The sequence below is a fragment of the Quercus suber genome, unplaced genomic scaffold (assembly GCF_002906115.3).
Source record: "Quercus suber isolate HL8 unplaced genomic scaffold, Cork oak 2.0 scaffold_704, whole genome shotgun sequence".
NCBI classification, from domain to species: domain Eukaryota; kingdom Viridiplantae; phylum Streptophyta; class Magnoliopsida; order Fagales; family Fagaceae; genus Quercus; species Quercus suber.
Window position 1 is genome coordinate 187,170 of NW_027070145.1, and position 22,166 is coordinate 209,335.

Sequence of the window (22,166 nt, forward strand, 5' to 3'; positions counted from 1 at the left end):
CCATCAACCACAACACACACAGTGACAGATCTTACAGAAGCACAAGAACAGATTACTAGTCAATAGCAAGGAACTGGCAACTAATCATCAAAGTTGCTGGAACCAGGAGCAAAAAACCATATAGGAGTGGCACTGCTTATGAAGCTATTACTGTTCAAGGAGATAGGGTGTTTTTTGGTGCAATTAGCAGCAAGGCTAGAACAACAGGTGGAGCATTGTTGGAGGCTATGGTTGAAGCTGGAATAGCAACAAAAAATCAAGGCTTTCATCAAGTTTTGTTTCTAAGTGATAGCAGGGATCTTCTTTAGTCCTTCAAGAAGAAAAAGGCCTTAGATTGGCTAGAAAACACTAGAATAGCTGATCTAATTTTCTTGACTCAAAATGGCATTTATTGTGATATGATCTTAGTACCCCATTTGGTTGTTAAAGACATCTGGTCTATAGCTAAATTGGCAACCCGTGTGCCAATGAACCAGTGCTGGTTTAATCTAGCCTTTTATGACTTTTTGTAATTGTTTTCTCCCTTTTGAATGTATCAAAAAAATGAAACGCCCACAACCTGATTTATCTAGGTTTCATAGTAAAGATTCGTCGATGTTAAGTTTAAACTAAACAAAGGAATAACTTTTCCATTGCACAACGATAGGGACTTTTGTGTTGAGTGTGGTGGAAGGTTTAAATCTTTTTTGGAAGCAAGTGGTCATGAATGGGTTGGTCATGCCGAAATAAGATGGGGCTATTTATGGTGAGCCAAAGAGAGCCCCATAGGAAAGAGGAGTTCAAGGAATGGTTATGGAGAGAGCTTTGGAAGTGCAATTGAAATGTAGCCAAGTGGAAGAGAAGGGTCCAATACAATGCCTTGGGATTTGGAGGTCGTTCCAAAAGGTTTTAGGTAGGAGATGGGTAGGATTTTTAGATTTTGCTTTATAGAAAAGGCAGAAGTCATCTACTTTGATTTCTTACCTTGAAAGGCATGATCATAAAGAGAAGGTGGGATTGCTACTAAAGGACCACTTAAGGCCTTGAGCATTTAATGGTGAATTAAGGGAAGAAAGTGATCCATATCAAGAGGGAGGAGTAATATTTTGTAGAAAGAGATGAACAGTGCATGCAAAGAGTAGGAATGGATTCAGTCACTGATTTGATGAGGGTGTGGCGACCAAGAAAGGAATATCTAACTTGAGAGTTCAGATTCATTCACTCCAAAATTTTTCATATATTTGTTGATGAATGGCAAGACCAAGGTACTTCCCATACACATGAACATGATGTAATGGTGAAACATTTCTCAAGCAATGACAATGTATTGTTTTTTTTTTTTTTTTTTTTTTTACCAAGGTCCAAGCAAATTGGAGATGATGTGTACCAAATCGCCCAAAGGAAGAAAATATCAAACTATACTACACTGCCTAGCCCATAGCCCAACACAATTTACATGGAATATGGGGAAAATTACACTTTACCCTCTTAAACTATACTCCATTTTACATTTCTCCACAAACTATGAAAATGCACACTTTACTTCCCTAAACTATGACCCCTTTTATACTTACCCCCTAAACTATGAGAATGCACACTTATTTTCCTAAATTATTACCTATGGAATGGGTTGCAAAGTGTTACATGAGTAATAGTCTAGGAGGGTAAGTGTGCACTCTCATAGTTTAGGAGGGCAAGTGTTATGCAAGTAATAGTTTAAGCAGGTAAAGTGTGCATATATTGTTAGAGGGGTAAGACGGACAGAGAGACAGAGGGTGTAAGAAGATTGTGGAAACTGGTTAATAACATATATTGTTAAAAATGAATAAAAGATAACATGAAAATATGGGATAGAACATAGCACAAGATACAACAAGCTAAGAGATATTATTAAATTTAACAACTTTTTTACATCAAACATAAGAGAGACTGAGAAACATCTTACAAGGGCTTTTTCTACTTTGCCTATTACAAAGACAGAAGGGACCTATTTATAGGCAATATCTTACAGAAATAATTTACATTCAGAGCACAATGATTTTCTAGAAAGGGGCGATAGGGGATGAATTCTTGTTGACAATTGTCCAAGGAAGTAGGGGTCTTAGTTGATAAATGATAAAGTGGGTTGACAAATGTCAAACTAGGTAGGGGGCCTGGCTTGTTGGTGATCTTCATCCGGATATGCTTCTGACAAAGGAGTAAATATCTCTAACTCCTAAAAATAAGGGTGGCATGCCTGAAGATGTTTCTAGGACCTCTTTTTTTTTTTTTTTTTTTTTTAAGTATTGTCTAGTCCCATCCATCTCTTCCTTGGAACCATTCTTCATCAATATCTGCATTGACATCTGGATCACGGTTATGATAATAAGGATCATCATTTCCTATAAGAGGATTGGGCATTTCCCAATGATCTTCATGTGGCCATTGCTGTCTACAAACTTCTGGATCAATTGGTACTATTTCATATAAGATTTCCTTATTAAGGGATTATGTCATTGTGAGAGCATGGTAACAAGATACCCAAAAAGTGTCCATATGTGTGTGGAAAGTGTCATCTGGATTAGTGACCCGATGCATCTCTGCAGGGTGAAGGATTCCTTCTGCACGAATATCATTTTTGGAATTGAGTTTAGCAACTAAACACCCTGAAGTAATTTTGCAACCAAATCTTGGATGTTCTGTGGTAGGATACTTTATCCATTCTCCTTCATGAGCATCATTTTCAAAATTTCAAACCAGAATTTTCGAAAATACCTATTTCCACGCAGGAAAATATATCTGTAAAACTCTAGCTCAAAATGAAGACACAGGTAATACTCATTGAGTAAATACCACATGTAGAGATAATGTACAACAGTCCATTTGGTTATCCAAAAGGCAAAAGGGGTTTTCCATTGTTGGTCTATATCAGGAAAGATAGCAAGGAAAAGTCTTTGGTGATCTTTGAGATAATTATGGAGAATTCTAATGATCCTTCTAGATCAGGCTTAAGGTGTTTATTTGGTCTTTTATTTCTAGGGGAAGGCTATCTATCATATTAAGGATATCATCAGGTGGAGGAAGGACCTAAGGATGAAGATGGATATGTAATAGGATATATACATAAAGGTGGAGAAATAATTGTGGTGTTAAGAACTGGAGGTTTTCTAGAAAGGTAATCAGTGATAAGGTTACATTTTCCTTTAATGTGCTTGACTTGGAAAGACCATTGTAAAAACCAATTTGACCATCTGAGTAACTGAGGATGTGGGAGCATTTTCCTTTTGAACTGAAGCATTTTGGGAAAGGAGGATATGTCGATTTCTACTAAAAAATTATGCCCAAGGAGATAAAACTGGAATTTTTCAATCCCATGTTTGACTGCAAGGATTTCTTTGAAAGTGGAGTGGTACTGAAGTTCAAAAGGCTTGAATGCACCACTTTTATAACCACAAATACTTTTCTTGCCATCTACTTCAAAGAGAGTTGCCGCCCAGTATTTATGACTTGCATCTGTCTGCAATATCCGTTTGCCTGGTCCTGAAATTTGTAAATGGGGGAGCTTTTCTACTAATTTTTTCAATTGTTGGACTGCTTCTATAGAAACAAAATTCCATTCTGGAGGAGACTTCTTTAACAATTGGGCTAAACAATTCCTGTATCTAGAGATTTTTGGAATGAAATCTGACATGTAATTAACAATTCCAAGAAACTGTTATATCTATTTGGTACTTGTGAGCTTATCTGGAAATTCACCAAGAGAGACGGCTATGTGAGGCTGCAAAGTATACTTTCCATCTGAGATGTTTACTCCCAAAAAATCTATAGAAGACTATCCTATGACCATTTTCTTTTCTGAAAGTATTATCCCTTGGAATTTCACCAAATTGTAAAATTTAGTGAGCAATTTTTCGTAGGATTCTTTATCCTTTGAGAACATAAGATATCATCTACATAGATTATTACATTGGTCAAGAGTGGTTGGAACAACATTACCATTGCCTTTTGAAATTGAGATGGAGCATTTTTTAGACCAAAAGCATGACAATCCATTGGTAATGGTGGTCTGGAATGCAAAACGTCGTCTTGTATCTCTCTTCTAGATGGATTCCGAATTGCCAAAATCCTACTTTAAGATCAAACTTTGAGAATACTTTTGCATTTGAAAGATGCTGAAAGAAAGCACTCTTGTTTGGCAAGGGGAATTTATCATCTGCAAGAAAATGATTAAGATACTGGTAATTGATTATCAATATGAGTTTTCCTCAAACTTGCTCAGCATGCTTGTTGACAGAAAAAGCTTCACATGCCCATGGAGAAGTTGTTGGTTCAGTGAGGCCTTCTGAAAGGAGAGTAGATAATTCTTGCTTGGCCAAAGCTAAATGATCTGGATTCATTCCTCGGTGATTGGCTTTTGTGGGGTTAACATCTTCATTCTTTTTAAAGGGAAGGTGCATGAAAAAGTTTAGGTTTTTCCACAAAGGATTTGGACTTTTAAGGAGGAATTCAGAATGGCTATTTGCACAACAATCATTGATAATCTGGAGTCTCAAAGAGTCAAAGGGGTCAACTATGAATAAATGAGGTACTTGGGTCCAGGTGAGAAGGTGTTGTTCATGCAAAAGTCCTTTTGAAGACCATCTGAGGCTAGGTTTTTTATGAAGGAGATCAAATCCTATGAGAAGGTCTTTGCCTATAAGAGGGGATCTAAGGAATTAGTGTCTGATGGTAAGGATAGGAAAGATTCTGATGAAGATAGGCTTACTTTTCAGGGTAATCAGGAATGTTTCTCCATTTGCCGCTCGAAACGTCTGATTATGGCGTAACCAAAAGTCTGTAAGTAAAATCTTAGGATGGAGAATTGTTGCTGCTGCTCCTGTATCAAACAAGGCTATCACTAGGATAGGTCTAGAGTAGGTGTCAAGGGATATGTACTTAGGCTATGGGTGTGGGATTGGTTAGAGGGGCTATAATGGGCTGGGATGTATAGATGGTTTGGATTTCTGGGTCTAAATCATCATCATTGTCTGGATCTGAATCTTCTTCTAAAGTGGAATAGGCCATTATTGCCAAAGCTTGAGGAGAGTAGTCATCATCAAGTGAAAAGAGTGATTCTACATCCGAGAAAGGAGTATCATTTGCATGGATCTATGCTTGCTCAAGAAATTTTGCTGCTTTCTCCTTTTTTGGGCAATTTTTTGCAAAGTGGCCTGGTCTTTTGCATACAAAACATACTTTTGAAGTTTTTCCATTAAACAGCTTTCTTCTAAAAACTTCCATGTTTTCTTCCTAGAGGATTTTTTTCTTTTGACCTACATAGTGTCTTTTCTTCCAAAAATATTTCTTGAAATGATCTCTTCTTTTTGTTGGACAGGCATAATTTTTCTCATAGCACTTTATCTACAAATCTTTCCTTATGCAATTGTCTTTGAGTTTGCCATGAACTTTGTTAATTTCTGAAAGAAATTTTCTCTGATTGCAAAGTTTTTTTAGGGCAATGAGCACATGCTAATAAATTTCTCCCAAGGAGGCTTGCTGTAGAGTTACTTTTTTGGAGATTCATCATACGGAGAGTTTCATCTCCTAATGAATCTGGGAGGGAGTTGAGAAAGGTATGTTTGGAATTAACATCATCCACGCCATTAAAAGAGTAGTATCTTCTTGACATTTTGTCAAAATGTTTCTCCAAATCTTTTCTTTCAAACAAGCAACACTTCACCAGTAAGAATTCTTCTCATGCTACTTCCGTATAATGGGTCGCCAAGCCAAGAAATTCATTATGGATGATCATGAAAAAGTCTTCTACTATGTTGCATTGAGCTACCTGTCTTTGCCTGTATTCTCCTAGGTTGATCAACCATTCTCTTAGTCTTCCTATGATTCTTGCAACAAATTTGGCAATGATCTGGGCAATAGTAGCATTTTGGGCTTGGAGTTCAGCTATGCACCATGAATACATGTTAAATATTTCATCATGCCATCTAGAAGGAGGAGCATTATCAATGGTGAACAAATGTTTTGAGTCTGTGGTTGATGAATATGTCAACCTTGTTTGGTTGTCAGGGATTAAAGGTGGTGGAGAAAAGATTGGTGGTGGAGGTGGAGGCTGTTTAGGGCAAAGAACATCATCTTCTTCTATCTTTGGTTAGTTATCCACCATAAACACTTCCTCTAGACCAAGATCAGACAAGTCTAGGTCTGTGTGATCAATTACTGGGAGCATAAAAGGTTCTCTTAGATCTTCAAGGGTAAGGGTTTTAAGAAATGATGAAATTGGGTTTGGAGGGTCAGGATCCACAGCCAACATGTTCATATCTGGAGGTCTTGAAGAGCACCAACAGTAGAATCTGGGGGTTGGTATAATGGTTCTTTATCCTTTTTCATAGGAGAAGATTCATTTTGTGGGCCAGCTTAGGGTTCTAGTTGAAGTGGAGCTAAATATGTTATGCTAGGGAAAATTCCACTTGGTTTAAAAGGGTTGTGATCTGGATGTGTCATGGCTAATGGTTGAAGATTTTGGTAGGGAGAAGTTGATGAAAATGGTGAGGTCAAAGGCATGGACAGGTCTTTATATAGTGATTGTCAAGGTTGGTAGGGCATATGAACATGCATCAAGAGAATCTGAGTTGCTTTCTTCTGTGATCCTTCCATGGATTAGAGTTGTAGTAACAACTGTTTTCTTTCTTTTTACTTTTGCCCAATAAGAGGAAAAGAAATAAACAAGTTTTTAACTGTGGAAGCTATTGTTGCCAATTGTTGTTCAACTGTCTTAATTTTCTTCTTCAAATCTTCAATAAGAGAATTGAGGATGAGAAGGTATGAGTAACTACCTTAGCCATCTTTTGTTGATTATCAAGAATCTTCGAAAGGACTTGGTTTTGTGCCACAACATTTTTTGCTTGCCAGTTTAAAGCTGCTTTTGCCGAAGAAACCTGTCTCTTGGTACCGTGATTAGTTCCAACAGGATTTTTGATTTTCCAAATATGGTTTGTGTTGGTTTGGGGATGGCCAAAAGTTTCAAGAGGAGGAAAATTTTGTGAGTAGGAAGTTGAAGTATGGTAAAACATATAACAAGGTAAAGGCTTCTGTGTTTGGGTTTGACTGGTAGGAGAGGTTTGGTATTTCAGTGTTTGGGGAAGGACTTTTTGGTAGTATGGGATTAATGGAGGTTTCAGATTTTGGTCATGCTTTTCCTTACATGGAGAAGAAGGAAGAATTTTTTGCTTTCTGGTTCTAGGATAAAGGACATAACAATCAAATTCTCCAAAATATTCTCCAAGAAGGTCAACTTCTGGATCTCCTGCTTCATGCCTTTCTTTGAGTATTTGCTAGGAAGATTTTTTTCTTTCTTCTTGAATGATCTTCTTCAAAAGCTTCTTCTTCTTGACAATCAGCACAATCACAAATATCCCCCCATATGTAACTAGAAGGTGATTTTCCTTCATAGCAAGGCTTTCCATCTTCTCGAAATCCCTTGATTTTAAGACCATTTTCACAAACACATGACACTGGTTGGAGCATAGAAATTTGAGTTGGAAAGACTGTTACATCTTACTTCTCTGGTGGAGCTGTTAAGAATCTTGTCTCAACTTCGCCATTTGATTTTCTAATAAATAAAGGATCATTTGACTAGATTGGTTTTGTAGCCTGATGAAGCATCTTATATTTCGTAATCCATGATTCTGGAAAGAGAGAAAGCATCTAGTCTCTATTGATTTGTCTCGGAACGAACGTACACATGGGTGTCATTTATGGATCAACTTGAATCAATAAAGCATCATTGGATTGGGCTATGTCTGGAACTGCCATGTCAAAAGCATGATTCTGAAGTCTATAGGCAAGCTGGTAGTGAAGGGTGGTAGCAAATGTATCTTGCACTTGAAAGGCTCCTATAATCTGGACTTTTACTTTAAGAGCATCACAAAGGTAAGGATCTTTGAGAGACATTTTGAAATTGGGAAAAAGTGTGACAAAAATTGTTCCCGCATTTAAAGTGGTCTGAAAGAGTGAAATTCTAAAGACTATAGGGAGTCCCTTTCTTCCGTGGAAAGTTAGTCCCTTTCTTCAGGAGTCAGAGATATTTACTTCTTTGTCAAAAGCATATCCGGATGAAGATCACCAACAAGCCAGGCCCCCTACCTAGTTTGACATTTGTCAACCCACTTTATCATTTGTCAGCCAAGACCGCTACTTTCCTGGACAATTGTCAACAAGAAGTCAGCCCCTACTGCCCTCTCTAGAAAATTGTTATGCTCTAAATGTAAATTATTACAGTAAAATATTGCCTATAAATAGGTCTCTTGTGTCTTTGTAACAGGCAGAATAGAAAAAACCCTTGTAAGATGTTTCTCGATCTCTCTTATGTCTGATGTAAAAAAGCTGTTGAATCTAGTAACATCTCTTAACTTGTTGTATCTTATGTTGTGTTCTATCCCATATTTTCATGTTATCTTTTATACGTCCTTAACAATATATGTTATTAACCAGTTTCCATAATCTCTCTTTTTTTCTTTTTTCTTTTCTTTTTTTTTTTCTTTTTTTTTTACATTAATAGTTAGGGGTAGGGAATTTAAACCATCGGTAAGAAACATCAAGAAGTGCCAATAGAGCTAAAAGGCTCTTGGCAATTTTGTTAAACATTTTAGTAATAGTACTTTAAGCTTGGGCTTACCGGTACAAAGTATTAGCAAGGCTTGCAATCAACACGTTAGTAACAGAAACTAACGCTATTAAGTTAATAGATGAAATTGTCAAAACAGAGAGGATGGAACAAGGAAAAATTCTCAGACCGAGGCCCGGTCTTGTAAAACTTCAATTGAAGCAGGATCACGATATGTTCAGTCACAGAAAAAGTAACTGTTGCGACAGAAAAGATGGAAATGCTGAAGACAAACAAAAAAAAACAAAAAACGAAAGTTTCACCACCCCTTCAACACAAGTCTCTCTCAACTGGGAAGTTGACCCAATTCCATCCATGTGCCTTGGACAATGATGATTGGTTAATGCAATGTTGGGCGAGTAACTCGCGGCCTCACGGGTGTCTTTGATGGACTTACCCTACAAAATCAACAATATACAAGATAAAGTGACATCAAACTTAGTTAAGGACAAAGAACAATCCAGTCCAGAGGCAAACCTGATGGGTTGGGTTCCTACTATCATCCCACTGCAACTCAGTGCTGTGGTGGCACTTTCCGCCTGCTCAGGAAAATAAAATAAAATGTCAGATTTAAGCAAGAGCCATTTAGTGCAATCAGAGCATTGTGGCATAAGGTTTTAGATGACTCAAACACATCAATAAATCATTAAAAAAATTAACTAATTATTAAGTAAAAGCATAAATCATAAAACAACTGTTTGCAAATGTGTCTCATGTAATCTAGAATTGATAGTTCAATGTCAGTGTAAATAAAATGTTTGCAAATGTGTCTCATTTAATATAGAATTGATAGTTCAATGCTATAGATCTCTTGTTAAAAAAGTGACCCCTTTTTTCTTTTTCTTTTTTCTTTTTTTTTTGTGTGTAGGGGGGGGGGAGGGGGGGGAGTTGAATGACCCAATTTTAACAAGAAAAAAGGCCAAAAAAAAAATTAACAATGTATAATAACCACAAAATCTAGAAATGATTCATGTAACATACAGTAAATTATATTGCACAAACTATAGAAATCCTCTTTCAAAAAAAGGTGCTGGTTCCGCTATGACCTTCCACCCTTTTCTCAAATCTTAATTTGGAAATTTGTTTTTCTAAATGCAGAAATGTGTATACACCTCACCATGGAGATGAAACATTGTCCCTTCATCATAAATAATTCACACAAAAAGGGGACTCATCAAGCATATAATTTTTTTTTTTTATAGGTCTCATCAAGCATATTAGATCACAAGTAAATATCATTATGTCTTACCCCATGATGTTATCTCATGGATCTATTATTTTTCTACTAGTAAGCTACACACCCACTCAATTAATACCCATGACTACACCCAGACCCCAATCTTCTGGAGGTGTCATACAACCTCGAGCTCATTTGCAACATATAGATCCTTCATACCTAAGTAACATCAAACAATGTGCAGTGTTTCTTAATTCTTAGGTAGGCAAACAAGAATTTATGTAAAGATAATGTCCGCAACACACCCACACCCCCCCCCCCAAACTATGGCGGGCGGTGAAATATAACTGTAGAGTGCATATAAAAAATGACATTTCTAAAGCAACAAGCAAGCTTGCTGTTTTTATTTAATGCAGATTTTCTGCATCCCACAGAATGCCCAAAAGCATATACAAAAAGAGTGAAAACTCCTCTAATTTTGGTTTCCAGTCTTTTTCAAGTAAACAATGCATGTAACTCATTGCCGAATATATTTAACATACACAGAGAAAATGCACAATTACTTCCATAATTCTCTTCCTGAGAGAGAGAGAGAGAGAGAGAGAGAGACAGAGGGGGGGGTGTTGAAGGGGTGATTTTTGTGCTTTTATAAACACAACTGTGAACGACTTTTCATTTACAAGTACTCCATCTATGACAGTATTTGGTACCAGTGCATCACAGAAAAGGAAATCATCATTCAGCAACTATGAATTGTGTATTATTGTTATTACTAATTGTTTTCATGATAAAGGGAAGTGCAGGCACAGTTCTAGGAATGAAATATGTCCTCCATAAGAAGGCAATAAATTCTCTCCACATAATTTATTTACTACATAGATAAGTACAACTTCCTCTCTAGTCCTTATCTCCTCTTAACTAGAACCTCTACCTTAATCTTCATTATCCTTTGGTTTCTAAGCCAAGTAATTACTAAATCCACACCCCATCTATAGAATATAGTCATGCATAAGATATGAAAACATCAAACGTCTCTCCATTTTACAAAAAAATTCAGGAAGAATTAAAATAGTTGCAAAAGGCACAAATCAAGATACCTATGTCATAATATGACTACTATGTTAATGAACCAGTGTCAAAAAGTAAACCTAAACACCAAATATTAGAATCAGTTTGAAGAAGATTGACATAGAAAAAAAGTAGTTTGTATGCTTTCTTTTTTAATGATAAATGTAACATCAGTTTTGATTAGATTTCACAACATTTCCACAAAATTTAAGTGAGTGATTAATTTCAAACCAAAGTGTCCCCATTTTTGTTAATGATAGACATGTCTTGACAAATGAACATGACATGTTCCATCTTGCCAGCAGATAAACTAAACATATAATTCATGACTGAAAATAAATGTAATATAAGCAAGACATGTTGATTTTTTTTTTTTTTTTTTTTTTTTTATCAGTAAATCATATGGCTGATTAAATGTGCTAACAATTTTTTTGAGAAAGTCTCAACCTATGGCGTCTACTCTTGATGATACTCTTTATCATCAGACCAAGACACCAATCGGTTTTTAGTGTAAGCAAGACATGTTGATAAAGTAGTTAAAACCTACAGAATGAGTGCAAGAATGTACTGACAAGAACATCGGAGTCAAAAGCAAGAAAGAAAGGTCTGGCACTATAACTTTGACAAATGCACAGCAAAATGTCATCGATTTAGGCCAATGATCTATAGCTCAAATTGCACTTTCTCCCCCTATTCTTTAGATGAGTCCATGGTTCAAAGACACAATGTCAATGAGCTCTAGCTCAAATGAAACTTCTTCCTATCTTAATAATGGGATGGAAGGTAAGGTTATGAGTTCAAGACCCACAGGCTAAATGTGTAACTTATAACTTTTTTCTTTTCTGTTATTTTCTTTTTTGTTTTTTTTTTTTAATTAAAAAAAGAAGACACAATAGGGTCATGGGCAACTTCATAATCAAAAAAAAGAGACATTAATTTATGAAATGGTGTTCTACGTAAGTATCCATGGCATGTTCAACAAGATAACACTGCCAAAATGAAAGTAACTTTTGACATAAAAATAAATAATTCAATCTCATGGTTTGAGATGTTAGCTGATAACAGGACAACACACACACACAAACCCTTTTTTATATATAAATAATGAAATTATGAAACTTTATTGATACCAGAAACAGTCATGCAAGTATACAGGATGTAGATAAATGGGGACAACACAATCAAGCACGCAGATTACAATGATCAATTAAATCATAAATCGAACATAAAGAATAACTACCCACAACTGACATTGTTACACAAAAATAAATAAAATAAAAACACCCTTATGTTACCTAGAACGAGGATCACTGTTTTTTGCAAAAGAGAAACCAGAATGTAGTATACCACTCATTCTGAATTGGACTCAATAGGGCTTATTTTGCAGCTCATAATTAGAAGTTAGAATGTGATAAAGCAGTCTTTAAGTCAACAACTCTAGCCTCTTTTTGCACCAAAGCTTCATAATCTATAAATTTCTCATATCCCTTTATATGGTACCTTTCAGAAATGCAGATAGGGGAAGAAATTAGAAGGAATTCCACAACAGAAAAAGTTCTTTGGGATTATAAAAGACATACATTTCCTGTTAAAATGGTAGTACCTCCACCAGAGGATTGTACCATGACCTATTAATACTTAAAACCATAATTGATTATTTCACTAGTTTTCATTTGTTCATGTATATTGCAATAAATACAAAAGACGATAGTGTTGAAGCGCACAGCTGGGAGCCAGGTCCGCAGTGTCACCACAGAAAGACCTCACAAATATCCTCTCATCATAATTTTCCCTTTTTTACTTAGCCAACAGGGCACTTAGATCAAATTACTTTTGTGATAGGTTTTTCAATAAAGACATCTTTTCAGGTTGATGCCCCTAAGCATATACTTCCACCGTTGAATTTCCTAAGAAATTGTTGGATATGCCATTTTATCTTGGATTTTAGAGTGAATTCCTGAAGAGTAGGATAAGGTGATAATTGACCATGCTCCCAAACTGTCAAATTAGATTCAGCACCACCCACTTCATTTCTTCATAGATATATTGGGCCATTAAGATGACTTCCAAAAGTCAAAATGGTTTAGTTAGTGGGATAACTCTTGACTATGAATAGGGAAGTAGTCCAAAATAAATAAAAACAGACAGAGATATATCAAATTTGGACAATGAACAACTGATATAAACCTTGAACATGTTAATAAGTATCCTATTGTTTAAACTGCCCACTATTCAAATGAGCAAACAATCATGAACTCATTGTATTTAACTTATAAAAATGAAGCATGCTCACTGCAAAGGGAATGGTAATTCTCTAACCCAGTGTTGTTAAAAGCACGCTTCAGGCACACTTAAGCTCAACTCAAAGCCCCAAGCTCTTAATGCTTAGCTAAGCCAAAAAACAAAAAAACAAAAAAAAACGCACTTAATGAAGCGCACTTTAGGCACACTTTTTTGGAGCTTTTTGAAGAAGCTGAAAGCACACAGCATGCTTTTTTTATTTTATTGCTAAAAAAGATATGGATCATCAAAATTAATTGCTTGATCTTGAAAGAAATGATGCGGACCAATGATTTACTACACAACCACTATCCTTAGGGTGTTGAATTACACAAACAATTTTTTTATTTACATGTCATAAGGTACGAACAAGGTTAATTTACAATGTTTGTGTTTTTTGGTCTTTGACTTTTAGATGTATGTTGATTGAACCATATACATCATTTGATCATAATTATCATGGTTATGTACTTTTATAAAGCACAAAAGAATTATATAAAATATTATGTTTAAACTTTCTATGACTAGATTGTTATGATATTAATCAATGATAATTGTTTTCAAATTACTATATAAAAGTTGTAAGAATTGAAATGACTTATGTAAAATTTTTAAAACTTACAAACATTATACAATTGAACTTACCTAATAGGTAAAAATACAAATTTTGAGTTTTTTTTTTAATTATATGTTACCAATATTTCTATTAGAAGTTATGAAATATTATATTTGAAAACTGTGTGCTTTACTTCAATCAGGTGCACGATTATGCTTTGCGCCTAGGCTCCAAGATGCCTAAGCGCTTGACGCATTTACCAACATTGCTCTAACTACTGCAAGACAACATGAGACCTTTTACTGAATGACTTACTACTTCCAAAAGTCACAATTATGTTACTGAGTACGAAGAAATATTATGAAGCATGGATGCTGATACAAGAGATGGGGATATATATAGTACAGATATGTCAACACAGCAAAACCTTGAAATTAGGGTATGAATCCCATATTTCATATGTTTGTGCACGTGTCTGACAAAAACAATTGTTTTGTTAAAGTATTAACATAACCATTTATAACAAATTAATTACATGAGTATCCCTAGTTAATGCAACAAAAAGGTAGGAAACATCTGTACCAGACAAAGGATACAAGTAAGCCTGCCTATGTATTTCCATTTTATTTTGTACTAAGGAAGGTTGCAGTTTGTTATTTGATGTGTGTTCTACATCTCCAGAAGTAACTTAATTTCAAATTTTGGATGTGTTTAACAAGTATTTGCAAGTATTTGAGATGTATTACATATAAAATAAAAAATAAAAAAAAAGTAGTATGGCTCCAGTGAAGAAATTTCCTTGATAGTTAGATTCATCAGCAAAACAGTGAGCAAAGATCATGCTATGTACATGAAAATAGCTCATTCTCATACCTATATGCACTATTTTCACCCAACTCTGACCTGAGAAAATGAGAATAATATCTATATCTAAGAACTCCATGAAAACCAGATATCAGATTGTCAATATTCAATAATGTTTTTAACCAGGCACAGAGAAAGAGAGACCTTTGCAAATTATTTTTTTTTTAATTACCTCTAAAACATCAATAACAATAACTTCAAGGTTGTAAACAAAAACTTACCAGTGCAAATTCAACAAAAGCTATACGAGTTGAATGAACATGATCTCCCAAAAGCCTCAAGCGAGTAACCTGTAAATTTGAAATGATGTCAACTATCAATCACGTAACTTGATATATCATGTTTTGATTGATTTCTAACCCATTAAAACGCAATCATGTTTTAAGTATTGTCCCAACCTCACCACCACAGGCTGTTTCAAAGAAGTTCTTCACTTCAGCTTGAGAAACCTGCATTCACAAATGAACCTTTTATTGGGAAAAAATTAAGATTGACTGGGAATCAAGTAAATCAACTACAATCACTGCATATGCATGCATAATGCATATGACCACTATCACTATGATGGGCATCATCCAGAACAGAGACGCAGTTAAAAAAGTATCAGAAGGAATGTGAAACTTAATACTTCCAAATAAACAGAGGGGAATACCTTCTTATCAATATTTGTACAATAGACTGTCCTGGCACACATTTCCCGTTCATCCTCTGACTGCAGTTAATTTTCAGTCATCAAAACACCAATACAGCAAACAACTTCATAGAGTTTTGAAATTAACACAACTAGAATGAGCCAGAAAATTAATGATTCATACCCTAGGAAGGAATGTAGGGTTCACAGGAAGGATGGCAGTTTTTGAAGGTAAAACCCTAACCGGATAGTACCCAAGCATCGTCCCTCCAAGTTCTAGAGCTGCTCTTGCACCATCTGTTGGCATAAATCCCATGTTCACATTATATCAGTATGTTTTGGTGGGGGAAAAAGAACACCAGTAAGAAAGACTTGCAGGCCAGAACAATCAACTTACGGTCATCAGCAAACTCCACAAATGCAAAACGTAGAACTGAGTGTGGATCACCACAAATTCGGCAATCATTAACCTTCAAAATTTTAAAATAAATAAATAGATAAATAATACTGAAAAAGGTGATTTTACTATCCCATCAATCAAATTAACCATGTAGTAAAAGAAAATGCAATTATCAAAAAACCTAGTTCTCTCATAAATACAAAACATACTCAGAGAGAAAGACAAATTACCATTGTTCTTAAAGGAAGAGGCAAAAACCAAAGCATTTCACTCCGCATGGGCCACACATAATACAGGCAGAGGAAAGCTACTAGTAATACTTTGTGAAGGCACAAGGTTTAACAAGAACAAAATACAGGAATTCATATGATCAAACTATTGGGGAATAGAACCAGGTGATAAAGAAGTTAACATCAGTCACTTAAAACAAATAAAAGTATGATATGAGTCATGATTATTGTAGATTGCAAATGAGAATTATCACTAATAATAAGAATGGGGAAAGAGAAACCATTTTAATCAAGAACAAACCAAACTGGTTTTTGTTTGGTATAATATCTATTTTTTTTTCTATTTATAGAGAAGGGATGAAGGTTCTTTTTACAAATGATATAGTTTTAGTGGTATGAAACTAGAAGTAGATTTATGCCAAGTTAGAAATTTGGCGAGATGCTCTAGAATCCAAAGTTTTTCAATTAAGTAGGACCAAATCAAAGTACATGGAATGTAAATTTAAATTTAGTAAAAGTAGAAACGGTAACAAAGAGATGGTAAGACTTGATAACCATAGAGTGATAGCTTTCATTATCTTAAATCAATAATTCTTAAAGATTGAGAGATTGAAGAGGATGTGAATCATAGGATAAGAGTGGGTGCGTGAAGTGGAGAAGCACATCAAGAATATAGTTCAATCGTAAAATACCTATTAAGTTAAAGGGAGAATTTTATAAGACTGCTATACATCCAGCTATGTTCTATGGTACCGAATTTTGGAATATTAAGGTGCAACATATTCATGAAATGATTGTAGCTAAAATGAGAATGTTAAGATGCATATAGTGGAAATACACAAAAAGACATGATTCAAAATGAGGAAATTTGCTTAAAGATAGGGTAGCCCCTATTGATGAAAAAATCAGAAAAATCATGTTCAGATGAGAAAGACTAATGCACCGGCATGAAAGAGTGAGTTGATCCAAGTTGAAAGAACAAAAAAAAAAGGTAGAGGAAGACCAAAAATCATAAGTAGAAGTAATAAAAAAGAACATGTCAATGAAGGAAGTAATAGATCATATGAATTTAGATAGAATAGGATGGAAAAAAAATAATACATAAGGCTAACTCTAACTAATCTAGTGAGGATCCATAGCCAACCCCAAAATTTTGAAACTAAGGCTTTATTGTTGTTGTAAAGGGTGAAGGTTGTTGTTCAGGACTTATGGGTAATTTTGAACATTTGATACCTTGACAGTATTTTCACCCAACGATTTAATTGGGGGAAAAATGCCCTTAAATTTTTTTTAGAAAAGGGATTAAGAATTTAGAAAATTATTATATATGAAAAGAGGGTATATTTTCTTAGAATAAAAATAATTAGTCTAGTTGAATCTAAAGTACATGAAACAGAAAAGGCAGGTATTGAATACAGAATAAACACACCCTACCATGGTAGACATGCACCATAACCTCCCATGTCTGGGAACTAACAAGATCATAAAAAACAGCAAAAAAGTATTAAACCTCTATCAAGGAGCACAGCCACAAAACCTTTCAGCCAATGACTCATATAAAAGGGGAGATACATAGAAGACAGATTCAAATGCATAGTAAGAACAAGATCTTAAATCAGTGTACTTATGAGAAGAAAAAAGAAGAAATAAATAATTGCAAATATTTCAGAAAATGAATTTGGCAATATTAAACTAATATTGCTGACTACAACTCTTGTAGGAATGAGGTAGTAGTTAAAAAGGCTATGGTGGTAAAGAACTAGAGATTACACAACAGTAATGAAACATGATGAATTTTTTTTTATCAAATTGCACCTACCAAGGAGAGTATATAACAAACAAAGATAGAGCAGAAAAAGATATATATATATATATATATGAAAAAAAAAAAAACAACAGTCATATATCATCAAATGTGGCTTGATTATGTTATTTGAGCAGTCAAAGATAATTATAAACATCCCCATCATGATTGGTTCTTATTCTAATCAATGATTTTTATTTTTTTATTGGTAAGTTACACACACACACACACCCAATGTGTCTTGAATGCACAGCCTCACCCTCCACCTTGCTCTTACAAGGGAAAGAAGTGCCAATTGAGCTGTAGTTTATTGGCTTCTAATTTATGAAACTATCAGATTTAACAGCTTATAAAATTACTAAAGCCCTTCAAAGACATCCATACTAATCATTCAGTGGACAACCACAGCTCAGACTGCAAGTAATGCAAGACCATTGATAGAGTACATTAGCCCTATCAATGAGGTAGTTATAGCAACACAACCACTTCCGATTTTACAAATTAAAAATAAAAACCCCAAGAATCATTCTTAGTCCCAAAAAGGGCATGGAGAGAACCAATCTCTGGCATGCATCAGGTCCCAACACTCCATACTCAGATAACCATTCTAGACTTCTAGGTGATGATCACAACTAGAGTATTTACTTTTTCTAGTGACAACTTTACCATTCATCTTCTAATGAATTTTTTTTCACATATACTTGTTCTATTACATAAATTAGTACTTCGAAAACTACAATTTAGTGCATGCCCAGGTACACATATTGAGAGTCAGGTAGATACTTCATCATAACAATCAAAATCCTTCTACATTATACACATAAGAATTCAACTACCTAAAAACGAAAACCACCAGCTCCCTTAACAAATTTTTTTATAGTTACAAAGGGGAAGGGGACCTTTGAACCCTAGACATCTCCGTTGTAAACACTAGGAAGCGCCAATTGAGCTACAAGGCTCATGGCACCAGATCCCTTAACAAATTCATATAGCTCATGTTAAGAAAATAACAATAAAAACAACCAAGTGTGTGAAATAAAAGTTAAATAAAAACAGCCAAACAGTAGAGTAAAAAATTTTACTTGCTTAGTAGAGTAAAGAAGACAGTTTCGAAGAATGGGGGAGTGTCATTTCAAGCAGCCTACTAGAAGCTGCAGGCCTAGGTAGCATGCTAGGAAATGGCCCTTACAATGGCTACATGCCAGAAGTAGTATCAGAGACTGCTGTATTAATAATGGTATTCATGCTGGGGCTACCAATGGAGCAAGGGGCATCTAAGGATAGGCACTAGGCAGCAGCTGCACTGGGTCAAGCGTGTAAATTTTCTCATTGCATTCAAAGGAACAATGGACTCAAGAAAACATATATAGTTGCCAAATATGTTCCACAAAATTTTTATGATGAACTCATTGACAAAATGTTTAAAATGTGAAAGCCTAAGGGGATCACATAGCCAAATTGTGACAACTCCCCCTGACATGATTTAATTCTTCTGTTTATTTTTGATAAGTTTGCACACACATTCAGTGGGTTTTGAATCCATAACCTTATCCTCCAATCTTTCTTATTGGGGGGGGGGGGAATGCCTTTTGAGCTAGAGCCCATTGGCATAGTTCTCTAGGATGAAATAAAAAATAAAAAATTAAAATGAATTAGCCAGCTTCAAAGTTATAATGAAAAAGAATTCTCTAAGTGAATCAAACTATTATCAAAGAATCAAAATGAAGCTCCTAGGTTCAAATATATTAAAGTACTCTAAAAACAATAGACCGATCAGTGTTCAAATGAGCATTGCAACTTACCTGGCCACAACTACTAAATAAGGCAGCAAGCCGCTCTTCAGTGACCTAAATTTGATAAAAGGATACCAAATAAAGACCTTATATTTATATATTCAACCATCAAGATGATTAGAAATTCCCAAAATTTTCACTTACATGCTGGTCAATATCAGAAACATAAACCGTTCGTCTAATGCTATCCTCTCGTTGAGCTTTGAAAGCTCTCCCATTCAACCTTCTCCTCCCCTGGTTATAGTTGTTTCTTCTCTGGAAATGAAAAGTTGAAATTTTAGCAACGAAATTGAAGAGATATAACAGATACAAGATTGTAAAATGTCAATGTTTTTGGCAAGAAACTTCTTCAAAAACTATTTCTCAATATTTTCTCCCTTTATTTCCAGCAGGGAAGTTTTTTCATCACCTAAATAAAATCAGATAGAAAAAACTACCCTTTCTTGCTTAAGTGTTCCAGCATTTCAATCGAAATATATAATTAGACCAAAATTGGACATATTCAGTCTCAGACCACAAATTGGTTAAAAACACAACTGGCAAGACAAACACCAGAAATTCACCTCATGTTGCACTTGCACCTCTTCCTTTACTTAAAAATAAATAAATAAAATAGAAAACGCAAAAGTTGTTAATCCAACTCAGACAAGAGATTGAAATTAATTTCTGTATGAAAGAAAAAAAGAAAATATTCAGATAGCACCTATTAAAAATTACATAACAAAACCCAGAAACTCTACTCAACACCACCATCAACAAGTACCAAAATATAATTCAGACGATCAATTGAAACTGAGAATTCTGTTCATATCAATTTCTTTCTTCTTAAAAAAGCATACCATTCCAAATTTTCTTCCTATAAAGAAAATGGATATAACAGTATCAATGCTAGAACCTATTTAGTGGTAAGCATAACTTGTGCATACCAAGTTTCATATTCAATAATAATAATAATAATTTTATAAAAATAAAAATCCAAAAACCCATTAATCTACCAATTCAGACACCCAACTCAATTCACATTACACCCAAAAATAAAAATAAAAAATAACAAAAGAAACAGTAAATAAGCAAAACCAACAACAACAACCCATTTCTCTAAAACACAAAGGCAATCCAAACAATCATTCATACAATGATATAAAACCCAAAAATCACATAGAAGAGATCAAATGAGAATGATAATTACCCTGCGGTTGTTGGAATAGAAATCATTGCCAGAAGGCTTATTGGTGTCAGCAAAATTGTTGGGAGACAATTGACCATTGTTCAGAAAATAAAAGCTATTTTGATGATTTGGGTAAGAGGAAGGAAAAAACTCTTTGGCTAAAGGATTCAACTTTTTGAACATGGCAACAAGTTCTTGCACTTGCACATTGATTTCAGATTCCGATGTGGGTTTGGTGTCTAAGGTCTTGGCAGCCACGGCCTCACCAGACACTTCAGCCACCGCAGCCATTAGATTCACACACACACACACACACCCCCACCCAAAAAAAAAAAAAAATCCCACAGCAATATACTATATAGATATATAGAACTATATGTATATAAAAAATTCAGAGAAAATTAATGAATAAATTAATAAGTACACTGTGTTTTCGGGGTTCTCTGAGAGAAAATGGAAATGGGTTTAAAGAATTTTAAGGATTTGGGAGTGTGAGGAGAATGGGAATCTGATTTGGGTTTGAGATTTTTATGAACAAGAATAGAAAAGGGAGGTCTAAAAATGGAGACTCATTAAAGGGAAAAGAAAAAAAAAATATGCTTGGTAAAGGAAAAGATTGTAGAGAGAGAAACAAAACAGGGTTTTGGAGAAGAATATGATCAAATGAGAGAGAGAAAGAGAGCGAAAGAGAGAGAGGCAAACAGCTTTGCTTTGATTTTTGCTGATTGCAACCTCTGTATATCTTTCTCTTTCTTTCTTTTGTTTTTTTCTTCTGATTCTTAGTTTTTTTTTTTTTTAAGGGAGAGAGAGAGAGAGAGAGAGAGAGAGAGTATTAAAGTGAGTGAGGACTGGGTGACGTTAAAATTGGGAAGAAAAGGTGGACATTATCGTAAAAGATGACTTAAGCATTAGCTTTTGTTAACAAAAACATTATTGGATAATGTTTATGTCCCATTTTATAGGATTTTTATATGAAAAGTTATATTTACCAAATTTTTATAACAAAGTATAGATGAGGTTGTTATTTATTTGAATTTATTATTGAAATTATTTTTTTGCCTATCAATAACAATCTGTCACGTAAAATTTCACTTCTTACATGCACTCACGACTAACATTATTCTTTTGCATATTAATAATTACTCACCAAATCAACATTATGTAAAAAATAGTAATTTTAGCATTTTTCCATCTTATTCTTAACTATTAGAGCTTGTTTGATGCCGTGGTTTTCAATAATTTATTTGTATAAAATTTATTTAAAAAATATACTAACTTTTTATAACTTTTATATTGAATATTTGTTAAAATGCGCTTATTTAAAAACAAAACATCTAAAATTGAAATTATTTGCTAAAAAAGCTCAGGCAATTTGCTTTGGATTTTAGTCAAAGGGGCACTTTTAGTATAGATTATGCAATTTCGGGAGTTTGTTGGGACTTGGGAATTGGGATTCCCATTTTTGCATATTTATATCTTGTTGCCTTCCTTTTATCTTTTTTAATTTTGGATTTATTCGCTGTAGTTTTTGTTTAATGCCAACTAGGGTGGCTGCTTTTCTTGGTTAATAACTTTTTT

The 22,166-nt window shown here is 34.6% G+C and overlaps 1 protein-coding gene across 1 annotated transcript; it reads right to left on the reverse strand.

Annotated features, from left to right (window-relative positions):
* Positions 1 to 8,723: 8,723 nt before the first annotated feature.
* On the reverse strand, positions 8,724 to 21,373 carry LOC112037232 (polyadenylate-binding protein-interacting protein 9-like). The gene is made up of 10 exons (XM_024070045.2): positions 20,610 to 21,373; positions 19,565 to 19,675; positions 19,430 to 19,474; positions 15,591 to 15,663; positions 15,378 to 15,490; positions 15,215 to 15,274; positions 14,961 to 15,011; positions 14,784 to 14,852; positions 9,095 to 9,156; positions 8,724 to 9,015 (listed from the first exon to the last, which is right to left on the reverse strand). Exons 1-10 carry the CDS (start codon positions 20,877 to 20,879, stop codon positions 8,958 to 8,960), a joined length of 912 nt encoding a protein of 303 aa, XP_023925813.2. The 5' UTR covers positions 20,880 to 21,373; the 3' UTR covers positions 8,724 to 8,957.
* Between the last annotated feature and the right edge of the window lie 793 nt (positions 21,374 to 22,166).

Excerpts from the sequence above, each read along its gene's own strand:
- LOC112037232 (XM_024070045.2), bottom strand. The coding sequence starts at position 20,879 with ATGGCTGCGGTGGCTGAAGTGTCTGGTGAGGCCGTGGCTGCCAAGACC. Across the intron at positions 15,275-15,377 it reads ACCCTACATTCCTTCCTAGG|TCAGAGGATGAACGGGAAAT; the intron begins GTATGAATCATT and ends AATTAACTGCAG. Across the intron at positions 14,853-14,960 it reads AAACAGCCTGTGGTGGTGAG|GTTACTCGCTTGAGGCTTTT; the intron begins GTTGGGACAATA and ends TCAAATTTACAG.